Source organism: Coregonus clupeaformis, chromosome 17 (genome assembly GCF_020615455.1).
Source record: "Coregonus clupeaformis isolate EN_2021a chromosome 17, ASM2061545v1, whole genome shotgun sequence".
Classification (NCBI taxonomy): Eukaryota; Metazoa; Chordata; class Actinopteri; order Salmoniformes; family Salmonidae; genus Coregonus; species Coregonus clupeaformis.
Window position 1 is genome coordinate 69,361,723 of NC_059208.1, and position 15,393 is coordinate 69,377,115.

At 45.4% G+C, this 15,393-nt stretch overlaps 1 protein-coding gene across 1 annotated transcript in view; it reads right to left on the reverse strand.

Moving 5' to 3' along the window:
- The window catches only part of LOC121586934 (rap guanine nucleotide exchange factor 5), a 68,139-nt gene that overhangs the window by 13,192 nt on the left and 39,554 nt on the right, over window positions 1–15,393 (reverse strand). Inside the window, exons 7-9 of the mRNA XM_041903995.1 lie at window positions 14,187–14,217; window positions 12,658–12,736; window positions 1,410–1,559 (exon numbers count right to left, since the gene is read on the reverse strand). Of these exons, the coding sequence (XP_041759929.1) occupies window positions 1,410–1,559; window positions 12,658–12,736; window positions 14,187–14,217 (260 nt within the window). The remainder of the gene's footprint in view (window positions 1–1,409; window positions 1,560–12,657; window positions 12,737–14,186; window positions 14,218–15,393) is intronic.

Sequence of the window (15,393 nt, forward strand, 5' to 3'; positions counted from 1 at the left end):
TGTATAAAAGACACCTGGGAGTCAGAAATCTTTCTGATTGAGAGGGGGTCAAATACTTATTTCCCTCATTAAAATGCAAATCAATTTATAACATTTTTGACATGCGTTTTTCTGGATTTTTTTGTTGTTATTCTGTCTCTCACTGTTCAAATAAACCTACCATTAAAATTATAGACTGATCATTTCTCTGTCAGTGGGCAAACGTACAAAATCAGTTCCATTTTTTTCCCTCACTGTATATATATATATATATATATATATATATATATATATATATATATATATATATATATATATATATATTCTGGTCTCTGACATTGCTTGTTCTGATATTTCTTAATTTCTCTGGATTTTTCTGGATTCTGTGTGTGTTGTGTTTTTATTTGTATTTATATAATTTTTTATATTGCTAAGTATTACTGCACTGTTGGAGCTAGAAACACAAGTATTTCGCTGCACTTGTGATAACATCTGCAAATCTGTGTACGTGACCAATAAACTTTGATGTGATATGATTTAGACAAGCAGGCAGACAGACAGACAGATCATTGAAACTCTAGTGAATCCCTGTGTGTGTCAGATTGTGGTTAGTTACCTCCAGGGTAGGTGACAGCCAGCAGGACCAGCTCCTCCAGTGTATTGTATTAGGTATGGTTAGGTTGTGGTTAGGGTAGAATAGATACTATTTTCCATTGGTTGGAAACTAAATGTGTCTTCTGCCTTTTCCAGCATCCCCAGATACACGCACACACGCACGCACACACGCACGCGCGTGCACACACACACACGCACATGCACGCACGCACACACACACACACACAAACACACAGGGTCAGCTGCAGTGTAGCATCACTGGATGGAGAGCAATTGTGTGGGGTTTAGTGCCTTGCTCAAGGGCACAACGGCATGAAACAGTACTTAGGATCAGAGACCAGCAGCCATCCAGCTGCCAGTTCAGTTCCATTCCCATTTTTTGGTGTCGCCCGGCCCGGGGCTTGAAGCTTCCGGTTGCTGGTCCACCTCGCTAACCCCTAGGCTACTGGCGTCAGGTTAGAGTAAGGGTTAGGCTATGGTTGGGGTTAGGTTATGTCGTGTTAGGTTGCGGTTAGTAACCTCAAGGGTAGGTGACAGCCAGCAGGACCATCTCCTCCAGTGTGTTGTGTTATGGTTGGGGTTAGGTTATGGTTAGGTTAGGGTTAGGTTGTGGTGAGTTACCTCCTGGGTAGGTGACAGCCAGCAGGACCATCTCCTCCAGTGTGTTGTGTTGTGTTAGGTTAGGCTATGGTTGGGGTTAGGTTATGGTTAGGTTGTGGTTAGTTACCTCCAGGGTCGGTGACAGCCTGCAGAACCAGCTCCTCCAGTGTGTTGTGTTGTCTTAGGTATGGTTAGGTTAGGGTTAGATTAGATACCTCCAGGGTAGGTGACAGCCAGCAGGACCAGCTCCTCCAGGGGGACATCCAGTCTCTCAGCCACCTCCTGCAGCAGCCCCTGGGCCACAACACTGGCCAGGCTCCTCACACTCAGATATGAGTCCATGGTCACGTACACATGACACAACACTGAGGAGGAAGGGAGAGAGGTAGAGAGAACACTGTTTATCCCATAGAAGTAGAACAAATAGAACGGAGTTGGAACTTCTGACCATAGCAATTTGAATGGTCAACTCATGGGTGTTCTCAAATGGCAAACCTGCTACATAAAGTGGTAAATAAGATGATGCATGTGAATTATGAGACCATTAAACAGAAAATTGGGAATTTCATTGTCTCATTCTGTCCAACCTCAAGGATTCCCATTGTTACTCTGTCTCCTCACAGTGCCTACTGATGTTTAGACAGCGACGGGTGAGGTTGTGTCTCTCTCTGGCGGGAGGTAAGCTTGGCTCATATGGTGTCGAGTAAAGATTAAACCATGTATTTAGATTGTAGGTAGGTAGGTATTGTAGTTAGGTATTGTAGGTAGTTTATCTAGGTAGTTATTGTAGGTTATTGTAGGTAATTATTGTAGGTAAGTATTGTATTCGGCTGAGCCCGGTGAAGCACGAGGCTAGCTAACTCACTACCTGGACCAATACTGGTAACTATTAGCAACTGTGGATAGTTGTTTCCAATGTTATTCCATGCTTAAGAGTACCTGTAATTATGCCAGCTAGCTACCTACCATTCAGCTGTTTTTCTAACCTCATTATCTGAAGCGTTAACGTTAGGTAGTTTGTAGCTACTGTACTCGAAATGTAGCTACCTGGATAGCTAACTAAACAATAGCTGGAACGACCTAGCGTTAATATTTGGAGACGCTTTCTCTCCGTTGGGACAGACGCGAACTGGCTGAATTGATTCAGTGGCTAGCTTTGCACTTAACTGGCTAACAGTAGCTACTAAGGGTAAGCTATAACCTACATTTATTTTTGTTTTGTTTTTACATACTGGTAACCAGAGTCGTTCAAGGGAATTCGGGACATGGGTGACTAGCTAACGTTAGCTTGGCTCTCTGTGTGTTCGTGCCGTGGGAGGAGGGGTTAGTTCATTGGCAGAGAGCAATGGCTAGCTAGTATGCTAACTATTCTAGCTAACTAACTGGCTGAATAAGTTGACGACGTACTCACTCAAACTGTCAAAACTACCCCAAAACTTTACACAACGTTAGACACGGACACGAATGATCTGCTTGGCGTGTTAACACACTGGTGGTTTGTTGTAACCGAGTATTGGTGCTAAACCGTGTTATTGGAGGCTGGCATGCTAGTTGGCTTTGGCGTCATATGATTCGGTGTACCAAGTTAGCTAGCTGAATAAACTAAGTTAGAGTCTATTCCTAGAAACATTGAACCGCTGTAGTTTACAACAATTATAATTTCTAAAGTGGAAGTTGGGAGAGTTATATTTGAGTGTTTCAGTGAAACGTAAGTGAGGGAGGCCCCGCTCTCTCGCTTTCCCAGATGTTTAGTTCATTTCATTCCGATCTCCTTTGCATTATTGTAGCCTTTCTCTGTAGCCTGTCAACTATGTGTCTGTCTATCCCTGTTCTCTCCTCTCTGCACAGGCCATACAAACGCTTCACACCATGTGGCTGTTGCCACTCTAATCTGGTGGTCCCTGCGCGCATGACCCACGTGGAGTTCCAGGTCTCAGGCAGCCTCTGGAACTGCCGTTCTGCGGCCAACAAGGCAGAGTTCATCTCAGCCTATGCTACCCTCCAGTCCCTCGACTTCTTGGCGCTGACGGAAACATGGATTACCACAGAAAACACTGCTACTCCTACTGCTCTTTCCTCGTCTAACCATGTGTTCTCGCATACCCCGAGAGCATCTGGTCAGCGCGGCGGTGGCACAGGAATCCTCATCTCTCCAAAGTGGACATTCTCTCTTTTTCCCCTGACCCATCTGTCTATCTCCTCATTTGAATTCCATGCTGTCGCAGTCACTAGCCCATTCAAGCTTAACATCCTTGTCATTTATCGCCCTCCAGGTTCCCTTGGAGAGTTCATCAATGAGCTTGACGCCTTGATAAGTTCCTTTCCTGAGGATGGCTCACCCATCACAGTTCTGGGTGACTTTAACCTCCCTACGTCTGCCTTTCACTCATTTCTCTCTGCCTCCTTCTTTCCACTCCTTTCCTCTTTTGACCTCACCCTCTCACCGTCCCCCCTACTCACAAGGCAGGCAATATGCTTGACCTCATCTTTACTAGATGCTGTTCTTCTACTAATCTCACTGCAACTCCCCTCCAAGTCTCCGACCACTACTTTGTATCCTTTTCTCTCTCGCTCTCCTCCAACACTACTCACTCTGCCCCTACTCAGATGGTAATGTGCCGTCGCAACCTTCGCTCTCTCTCTCCCGCTACTCTCTCCTCTTCCATCCAATCATCCCCTCCCTCTGCTAAATCCTTCTCCCTCCGATCTCCTGATACTTCCTCCTCAACCCTCCTCTCCTCCCTTTCTGCATCTTTTGACTCTCTATGTCCCCTATCCTCCCGGCCGGCTCGGTCTTCCCCTCCTGCTCTGTGGCTTGACAACTCATTGCGAGCTCACAGAAGAGGGCTCCGGGCAGCCGAGCGGAAATGGAGGAAAACTAGACTCCCTACGGACCTGTCATCTTTTCACTCCCTCCTCTCTACATTCTCTTCCTCTGTTTCCGCTGCTAAAGCCACTTTCTACCACTCAAAATGTCAAGCCTCTGCCTCTAACCCTAGGAAGCTCTTTGCCACCTTCTCCTCCCTGCTGAATCCTCCTCCTCCTCCCCCTTCCTCCTCCCTCTCTGTGGATGACTTCGTCAACCATTTTGAAAAGAAGGTTGACGACATCCGATCCTCATTTATTAAGTTAAATGACACCGCTGGTCCTGCTCACACTGCCCTACCCTATGGTTTGACTTCTTGCTCCCCTCTCTCTCCAGATGAATTCTTGCGACTTGTGACGGCCGGCCGCCCAACAACCTGCCCGCTTGACCCTATCCCCTCCTCTCTTCTCCAGACCATTTCCGGAGACCTTCTCCCTTAACTCACCTCGCTCATCAACTCATCCTTGACCGCTGGCCATGTCCTTTCCATCTTCAAGAGAGCAAGAGTTGCACCCCTCCTCAAAAAACCTACACTCGATCCCTCCGATGTCAACAACTACAGACCAGTATCCCTTCTTTCTTTTCTCTCCAAAACTCTTGAGCGTGCCGTCTCTAGCCAACTCTCCTGCTATCTCTCTCAGAATGACCTTCTTGATCCAAACCAGTCAGGTTTCAAGACTGGTCATTCAACTGAGACTTCTCTTCTCTGTGTCACGGAGGCTCTCCGCACTGCTAAAGCTAACTCTCTCTCCTCTGCTCTTATCCTTTTTTATTTTATTGTATTTCACCTTTATTTAACCAGGTAAGCCAGTTGAGAACAAGTTCTCATTTACAACTGCGACCTGGCCAAGATAAAGCAAAGCAGTGCGATAAAAACAACAACACAGAGTTACATATGGGGTAAAAAAGGATCAGAAAATATATATACAGTGTGTGCAAATGTAGCAAGTTATGGAGGTAAGGCAATAAATAGGCCATAGTGCAAAATAATTACAATTAGTATTAACACTGGAATGCTAGATGTGCAAGAGATGATGTGCAAATAGAGATACTGGGGTGCAAAAGAGCAAAATAAAAAACAATATAGGGATGAGGTAGTTGGGTGGGCTAATTTCAGATGGGCTGTGTACAGGTGCATTGATCGGTAAGGTGCTCTGACAACTGATGCTTAAAGTTAGTGAGGGAGATAAGAGTCTCCAGCTTCAGAGATTTTTGCAATTCGTTCCAGTCATTGGCAGCAGAGAACTGGAAGGAATGGCGGCCAAAGGAGGTGTTGGCTTTGGGGATGACCAGTGAGATATACCTGCTGGAGCGCAGACTACGGGTGGGTGCTGCTATGGTGACCAATGAGCTAAGATAAGGCAGGGATTTGCCTAGCAGTGATTTATAGATGGCCTGGAGCCAGTGGGTTTGACAACAAACATGTAGTGAGGACCAGCCAACAAGAGCGTACAGGTCACAGTGGTGGGTAGTGTATGGGGCTTTGGAGACAAAACGGATGGCACTGTGATAGACTACATCCAATTTGCTGAGTAGAGTGTTGGAGGCTATTTTGTAAATGACATCGCCGAAGTCAAGGATCGGTAGGATAGTGAGTTTTACGAGGGCATGTTTGGCAGCATGAGTGAAGGAGGCTTTGTTGCGAAATAGGAAGCCGATTCTAGATTTAACTTTGGATTGGAGATTCTTAATGTGAGTCTGGAAGGATAATTTACAGTCTAACCAGACACCTAGGTATTTGTAGTTGTCCACATACTCTAGGTCAGACCCGTCGAGAGTAGTGATTCTAGTTGGGTGGGCGGGTGCCAGCAGCGTTCGATTGAAGAGCATGCATTTAGTTTTACTAGTGTTTAAGAGCCGTTGGAGGCTACTGAAGGAGTGTTGTATGGCATTGAAGCTCGTTTGGAGGTTTGTTAACACAGTGTCCAATGAAGGGCCAGATGTATACAAAATGGTGTCGTCTGCGTAGAGGTGGATCTGAGAGTCACCAGCAGCAAGAGCGACATCATTGATAAGAGTCGGCCCAAGAATTGAACCCTGTGGCACCCCCATAGAGACTGCCATAGGTCCAGACAACAGGCCCTCCGATTTGACACATTGAACTCTATCTGAGAAGTAGTTGGTGAACCAGGCGAGGCAGTCATTTGAGAAACCAAGGCTATTTAGTCTGCCAATAAGAATGCGGTGGTTGACAGAGTCGAAAGCCTTGGCCAGGTCGATGAAGACGGCTGCACAGTACTGTCTATTATCGATCGCTGTTATAATATCGTTTAGGACCTTGAGCGTGGCTGAAGTGCACCCATGACCAGCTCGGAAACCGGATTGCATAGCGGAGAAGGTACGGTGGGATTCGAAATGGTCGGTGATCTGTTTGTTAACTTGGCTTTCAAATACTTTCGAAAGGCAGAGCAGGATGGATATAGGTCTGTAACAGTTTGGATCTAGAGTGTCACCCCCTTTGAAGAGGGGGGATGACCGCGGCAGCTTTCAATCTCTGGGGATCTCTGACGTTACGAAAGAGAGGTTGAACAGGCTAGTAATAGGGGTTGCGACAATTTCGGCGGCTAGTTTTAGAAAGAAAGGGTCCAGATTGTCTAGCCCAGCTGATTTGTAGGGGTCCAGATTTTGCAGCTCTTTCAGAACATCAGCTGTCTGAATTTGTGTGAAGGAGAAGCGGGGGGCATGGGCAAGTTGCACGGAGAGTGCAGAGTTGGTGGCCGGGGTAGTGGTAGCCAGGTGGAAAGCATGGCCAGCCGTAGCAAAATGCTTGTTGAAATTCTCGATTATTGTAGATTTATCGGTGGTGATAGTGTTTCTAGCCTCAGTGCAGTGGGCAGCTGGGAGGAAGTGCTCTTATTCTCCATGGACTTTACAGTGTCCCAAAACGTTTTGGAGTTAGTGCTACAGGATGCAAATTTCTGTTTGAAAAAGTTAGCCTTTGCTTTCCTGACTGCTTGTGTATATTGGTTCCTAACTTCCCTGAAAAGTTGCATATCACGGGGGCTATTTGATGCTAATGCAGTACGCCACAGGATGTTTTTGTGCTGGTCAAGGGCAGTCAAGTCTGAGGAGAACCAGGGGCTATATCTGTTCTTAGTTCTGTATTTTTTGAATGGGGCATATTTATTTAAGATTGAGAGGAAATTACTTTTAAAGAACAACCAGGCATCCTCTACTGACGGAATGAGATCTACAGTGGGGGAAAAAAGTATTTAGTCAGCCACCAATTGTGCAAGTTCTCCCACTTAAAAAGATGAGAGAGGCCTGTAATTTTCATCATAGGTACACGTCAACTATGACAGACAAATTGAGATTTTTTTTCTCCAGAAAATCACATTGTAGGATTTTTAATGAATTTATTTGCAAATTATGCTGGAAAATAAGTATTTGGTCACCTACAAACAAGCAAGATTTCTGGCTCTCACAGACCTGTAACTTCTTCTTTAAGAGGCTCCTCTGTCCTCCACTTGTTACCTGTATTAATGGCACCTGTTTGAACTTGTTATCAGTATAAAAGACACCTATCCACAACCTCAAACAGTCACACTCCAAACTCCACTATGGCCAAGACCAAGAGCTGTCAAAGGACACCAGAAACAAAATTGTAGACCTGCACCAGGCTGGGAAGACTGAATCTGCAATAGGTAAGCAGCTTGGTTTGAAGAAATCAACTGTGGGAGCAATTATTAGGAAATGGAATACATACAAGACCACTGATAATCTCCCTCGATCTGGGGCTCCACGCAAGATCTCACCCCATGGGGTCAAAATGATCACAAGAATGGTGAGCAAAAATCCCAGAACCACACGGGGGGACCTAGTGAATGACCTGCAGAGAGCTGGGACCAAAGTAACAAAGCCTACCATCAGTAACACACTACGCCGCCAGGGACTCAAATCCTGCAGTGCGAGACGTGTCCCCCTGCTTAAGCCAGTACATGTCCAGGCCCGTCTGAAGTTTGCTAGAGTGCATTTGGATGATCCAGAAGAGAGAGATTGGGAGAATGTCATATGGTCAGATGAAATCAAAATATAACTTTTTGGTAAAAACTCAACTCGTCGTGTTTGGAGGACAAAGAATGCTGAGTTGCATCCAAAGAACACCATACCTACTGTGAAGCATGGGGGTGGAAACATCATGCTTTGGGGCTGTTTTTCTGCAAAGGGACCAGGACAACTGATCCGTGTAAAGGAAAGAATGAATGGGGCCATGTATCCTGAGATTTTGAGTGAAAACCTCCTTCTATCAGCAAGGGCATTGAAGATGAAACATGGCTGGGTCTTTCAGCATGACAATGATCCCAAACACACCACCCGGGCAACGAAGGAGTGGCTTCGTAAGAAGCATTTCAAGGTCCTGGAGTGGCCTAGCCAGTCTCCAGATCTCAACCCCATAGAAAATCTTTGGAGGGAGTTGAAAGTCTGTGTTGCCCAGCGACAGTCCCAAAACATCACTGCTCTAGAGGAGATCTGCATGGAGGAATGGGCCAAAATACCAGCAACAGTGTGTGAAAACCTTGTGAAGACTTACAGAAAACGTTTGACCTGTGTCATTGCCAACAAAGGGTATATAACAAAGTATTGAGAAACTTTTGTTATTGACCAAATACTTATTTTCCACCATAATTTGCTAATAAATTCATAAAAAATCCTCATTTTCTAATTTTGTCTGTCATAGTTGACGTGTACCTATGATGAAAATTATAGGCCTCTCTCATCTTTTTAAGTGGGAGAACTTGCACAATTGGTGGCTGACTAAATACTTTTTTTCCCCACTGTATATCCATCCAGGATACCTGGGCCAGGTCAATTAGGAAGGCCTGCTCGCTAAAGTGTTTTAGGGAGCGTTTGACAGTGATGAGGGGTGGTCGTTTGACCGCGGACCCGTTACGGACGCAGGCAATAAGGCAGTGATCGCTGAGATCCTGGTTGAAGACAGCGGAGGTGTATTTAGAGGGTAAGTTAGTCAGGATGATATCTATGAGGGTACCCATGTTTACGGATTTAGGATTGTACCTGGTAAGTTCGTTGATAATTTGTGTAAGATTGAGGGCATCTAGTTTGGATTGTAGGATGGCCGGGGTGTTAAGCATATCCCAATTTAGATCACCAAGCAGTACGAACTCTGAGGATAAATGGGAGGCAATCAATTCACATATGGTGTCCAGGGCACAGCTGGGGGCTGAGGGGGGTCTGTAGCAAGCGGGAACAGTGAGAGACTTATTTCTGGAAAGGTGGATTTTTAGAAGTAGAAGCTCAAACTGTTTGGGCACAGACCTGGATAGTATGATAGAGCTCTGCAGGCTATCTCTACAGTAGATTGCAACTCCACCCCCTTTGGCAGTTCTATCTAGACGGAAAATGTTATAGTTGGGGACATTTCAGAATTTTTGGTGGCCTTCCTAAGCCAGGATTCAGACACTGCTAGAACATCAGGGTTGGCGGAGTGTGCTAACGCAGTGAATAACTCAAACTTAGGAAGTAGACTTCTGATATTAACATACAAGAAACCAAGGCTTTTGCGATTACAGAAGTCAACAAATGATAGCGCCTGGGGAGTAGGAGTGATACTGAGGGCTGCAGGGCCTGGGTTAGCCTCTACATCACCAGAGGAACAGAGGAGGACTAGAATAAGGATACGGCTAAAGGCTTTAAGAACTGGTCTTCTAGTGCGTTGGGTACATAGAATAAAGGGGGCAGATTTCCGGGCGTTGTAGAAAAGATTCAGGGCATTATGTACAGACAAGGATATGGAAGGATATGAGTAAAGTGGAGGTAAACCTAAGTGTTGGGTAACAATGAAAGAGATAGCATCACTGGAGGCACCGATTGAGTCGGTCTCCGCGTGTATGGGGGGTGGGACAAAGGAGCTATCTAAGGCAGGTTTAGCTGGGCTGGGGGATCTACAGTGAAATAGTACAATTAGAAATAACTGAAACAGCAATAAGCAAACCATATTGACATGGGAGAGAGGCATAAAGCAATCACAGGTGTCATTTGAGAGAGCTAAGACAACAGCTGGTAATGACGACACAGTTTGGGCTGAGGCTAAACATAAACAGGATGCGGTACCGTAAAAAGGAACAGTCCAGCAGGCATCAGCTGTATAGCTGAGTTATCATAAGGTCCGGTGAACAGCAATAGGATAGTTCGGAGGTAGTTTGGGGGCTGCTAAAGCACTAGCGAGCAAGAGGCCATGGCTAGCGTGTGCTAGCGGGCCGGGGCTAGCAGATGGAATCTTCGTGGTCGACGTCGTAACGGGAAGCCTGTTGTAACCACATCAGACGATTTCGTCGGCAGACCAGTCGTGTAGGATCGGCGGGGCTCCGTGTCAACACTAGGTGGTCCCGTCCGGTTGACAGAGAGGTAGATAGCCGGGAGATGGGCCTAGCTCAGGATGATTAGCCAAACCATAACGTCCATTTTGTTGCAGCTAGCTGGTAGCGTTAAATCCGGAGTTAAAGGTCCAGTGATTCAGTGATTCCGGCAGAAAAACTGATATGTTCTGGGTCGATAATGCGCTGTGCAGACAGTGCAGACTGGCCGAATAATAGTCCAGGCTAGAGCTGGCTGGTAGGTGGAGCAGGCCACGGACAATGGTGAAAAACCGCTAACGGTAGCTAATAGCAAGTAGCTAGTTAGCTGGCTACTCCCGTCCGGTAGACTGAGAGGTAGATAGCCGGGATATGGGCCTGGCTCTAGGCTAGCTCGAGGCTAACTGGTGCTTGCATCGGGGGCAGTGGTGATTAGCCAAACAACAACATCCATTCGGTTGCGGCTAGCTAGTTGCGATTCGGTGATTAATGTCCAGTGATTAAATTATTCCGGCAGAAAAATCCAATGTTCTGGGTGAAATACCGCTAACTGTGGCTAATAGCAAGTAGCTAGTTAGCTGGCTAGCTAGTTTCAACTGGAGATTCTAGATAAAAGGTAAGTCAATAATAGAATCTGTTCCACATTGAGTGAGGCGGGTTGCAGAAAAGTATATTTTGTAGAAGGATGAAAAGTCTGATAGGGAAATATGTACGAAAAATAAAAAAAAAACAGGGTATTTACAGGCTATTTACAGAAACACGACAAAAACAGGACTGCACTACTACGCCATCTTGGATCTATATATATCCTTCTAGACCTATCCGCTGCCTTTGATACTGTGAACCATCAGATCCTCCTCTCCACCCTCTCCGAGTTGGGTATCTCCGGCGCTACTCAATTGCGTCCTACCTGACAGGTCGCTCCTACCAGGTGGCGTGGCGAGAATCTGTCTCCGCTCCACGTGCTCTCACCACTGGTGTCCCCCAGGGCTCAGTTCTAGGCCCTCTCCTATTCCCTCTATACACCAAGTCACTTGGCTCTGTCATATCCTCACATGGTCTCTCCTATCATTGCTACGCAGACGACACACAATTAATTTTCTCCTTTCCCCCTTCTGAAAACCAGGTGGCGAATTGCATCTCTGCATGTCTGGCAGACATATCAGTGTGGATGTCGGATCCCCACCTCAAGCTGAACCTCGGAGCTGCTCTTCCTCCCTGGGAAGGACTGCCCGCTCCATGATCTCGCCATCACGGTTGACAACTCCATTGTGTCCTCCTCACAGAGTGCAAAGAGCCTTGGTGTGACCCTGGACATCAGCCTGTCGTTCTCTGCTAACATCAAAGCGGTGAACCGATCTTGCAGGTTCATGCTCTACAACATTCACAGAGTACGACCCTACCTTACACAGAAAGCGGCACAGATCCTAATCCAGGCACTTGTCATCTCCCGTCTGGATTACTGCAACTCGCTGTTGGCTGGGCTCCCTGCCTGTGCCATTAAACCCCTACAACTTATCCAGAACGCCGCAGCCCGTCTGGTGTTCGACCTTCCCAAGTTCTCTCATGTCACCCCGCTCCTCCGCACACTCCACTGGCTTCCAGTTGAGGCTTGCATCTACTACAAGACCATGGTGCTTGCCTACGGAGCTGTGAGGGTAACGGCACCTCCTTACCTTCAGGCTCTGATCAGACCCTACACCCAAACGAGGGCACTACGTTCATCCACCTCTGGCCTGCTAGCTCCCCTACCTCTACAGAAGCACAGTTCCCGCTCAGCCCAGTCAAAGCTATTTGCTGCTCTGGCACCCCAATGGTGGAACAAGCTCCCCCACGACGCCAGGACAGCGGAGTCACTGACCACCTTCCGGAGACACTTGAAACCCTACCTCTTTAAGGAATACCTGGAATAGTATAAAGCAATCCTTCCCCCAACCCCCCCCCATAAAAAAAAAGAAGAAAAAAAGTGGTTGTCCCACTTGCTATCATAAGTTGAATGCACCAATTTGTAAGTCGCTCTGGATAAGAGCATCTGCTAAATGATGTAAATGTAAATGTAAATGTGCTAGCTACCTCAAAAAGAATGGCACTGAAATGCTCTATACAGAACGTCATCAGCAGACACAAACTGTGGAAACAATGCATGATGGGAGGAATGTAGGAAGAAAAAAGAAAGACAGGGTCTGCGTCCCTTAATGGCCATAGGGCCCTGCTCAAAAGTAGTACCCTATATAGGGAATAGGGTGCCATTTGGGACGCAGACAGGTTTTATGACCGACTCACCTTCCCTGGTCTCTCTTTGTGTTCCTCTGGTGTGGCGCCCGTTCTCTTTCAGGCTCAGTTGGTGGGAAAGAAGTTTGCTCTAAATGGAGGGACATACATGGAATTCAGAACACATTCATACTGTGTGAGAACACATTCTAACTGTTCTGGACTGTTGTGGTGTGGTTTCTACAGGAAATAAGAGGACAATAGTCTTTAACAGCCCAAACTGTTACAAATAGGCTATAAGGAAACCTGGCTATTCAAAAGTAAACATATCCCTACAACAGGGATCCTCAACTAAATTCAGCCGCGGGGTGATTTTTTTCTTGAGCGGATGGTCAGGGGGCCAGAACATAATTACAAATAATTTGTAGACTGCAAATTAACCGCAAGAAGCCCAAACAGATATAATATTTTACTAAAAGATAATAATTTCAAACCTTGCTTACATTTGTATTCAATCACATATATCTCTCTATTATGCGTGGTAATACTTTGGAACAGATTTCCAAAATAAAAAATCACTTGGAGCTGATTTGCTGGAGTTTTTTACTCAGAAAACTTGGGGGCAAAATAAAATCACCGGCGGGCCAAATTCGGCCCGTGGGCCGCCAGTTGGGAAACCCTGCCAACAATGATGTACTCTTACCACAGGAGGTTGGTGGCACCTTAATTGGGGAGGACGAGCTCGTGGTAATGGCTGGAGTGGAATTAGTGGAATGGTATCAAATACATCCAACACATGGTTTCCATGTGTTTGATGCCGTTCCATTTACTCCGTTCCAGCCATTATTATGAGCTGTCCTCCCCTCAGCAGCCTCCTGTGACTCATACAATAGCTCCATTACATCTCATGCAGTTTGGCCTATTACCTTTCTGTGGGGTGAATAGTCATCTCACGCAGTTTGGCCTCTTACCCTTCTGTGGGGTGAATACTCATCTCATGCAGTTTGGCCCCTTACCTTTCTGTGGGGTGAATAGTCATCTCATGCAGTTTGGCCCCTTACCTTTTTGTGGGGTGAATACTCATCTCATGCAGTTTGGCCCCTTACCTTTCTGTGGGGTGAATAGTCATCTCATGCAGTTTGGCCCCTTACCTTTCTGTGGGGTGAATACTCATCTCATGCAGTTTGGCCTCTTACCTTTCTGTGGGGTGAATACTCATCTCATGCAGTTTGGCCCCTTACCTTTCTGTGGGGTGAATAGTCATCTCATGCAGTTTGGCCCCTTACCTTTCTGTGGGGTGAATAGTCATCTCATGCAGTTTGGCCCCTTACCTTTTTGTGGGGTGAATACTCATCTCATGCAGTTTGGCCCCTTACCTTTCTGTGGGGTGAATAGTCATCTCATGCAGTTTGGCCCCTTACCTTTCTGTGGGGTGAATACTCATCTCATGCAGTTTGGCCTCTTACCTTTCTGTGGGGTGAATACTCATCTCATGCAGTTTGGCCCCTTACCTTTCTGTGGGGTGAATAGTCATCTCATGCAGTTTGGCCCCTTACCTTTCTGTGGGGTGAATAGTCATCTCATGCAGTTTGACCTCTTACCTTTCTGTGGGGTGAATAGTCATCCACTGTACTGGAGAGAGAAACAAAATCAAACAATTAGACCATGAGACAAGAACGACAAAAAAACTATACACAATCAAATAGTAACATAGTACTGTGATTTTCCATCAATCAATTAGTAACCTGGTATTACTGTGATTTTCCATCAATCAATTAGTAACCTAGTAGTACTGTGATTTTCCATCAATCAACTAGTAACCTAGTAGTACTGTGATTTTCCATCAATCAACTAGTAACCTGGTATTACTGTGATTTTCCATCAATCAACTAGTAACCTAGTAGTACTGTGATTTTCCATAAATCAACTAGTAACCTAGTAGTACTGTGATTTTCCATCAATCAACTAGTAACATAGTAGTACTGTGATTTTCCATCAATCAACTAGTAACCTGGTAGTACTGTGATTTTCCATCAATCAACTAGTAACCTGGTAGTACTGTGATTTTCCATCAATCAACTAGTAACCTGGTATTACTGTGATTTTCCATAAATCAACTAGTACCCTGGTATTACTGTGATTTTCCATCAATCAACTAGTAACCTGGTAGTACTGTGATTTTCCATCAATCAACTAGTAACCTGGTAGTACTGTGATTTTCCATCAATCAACTAGTAACCTGGTATTACTGTGATTTTCCATCAATCAACTAGTAACCTGGTAGTACTGTGATTTTCCATCAATCAACTAGTAACCTGGTATTACTGTGATTTTCCATCAATCAACTAGTAACCTGGTATTACTGTGATTTTCCATCAATCAACTAGTAACCTGGTAGTACTGTGATTTTCCATCAATCAACTAGTAACCTAGTAGTACTGTGATTTTCCATCACTCAACTAGTAACCTGGTATTACTGTGATTTTCCATCAATTAACTAGTAACATAGTAGTACTGTGATTTTCCATCAATCAACTAGTAACCTGATATTACTGTGATTTTCCATCAATCAACTAGTAACCTGGTATTACTGTGATTTTCCATCAATCAACTAGTAACCTGGTAGTACTGTGATTTTCCATCAATCAACTAGTAACCTGATATTACTGTGATTTTCCATCAATCAACTAGTAACCTGGTAGTACTGTGATTTTCCATCAATCAACTAGTAACCTAGTAGTACTGTGATTTTCCATCAATCAACTAGTAACCTGGTAGTACTGTGATTTTCCATCAATCAACTAGTAA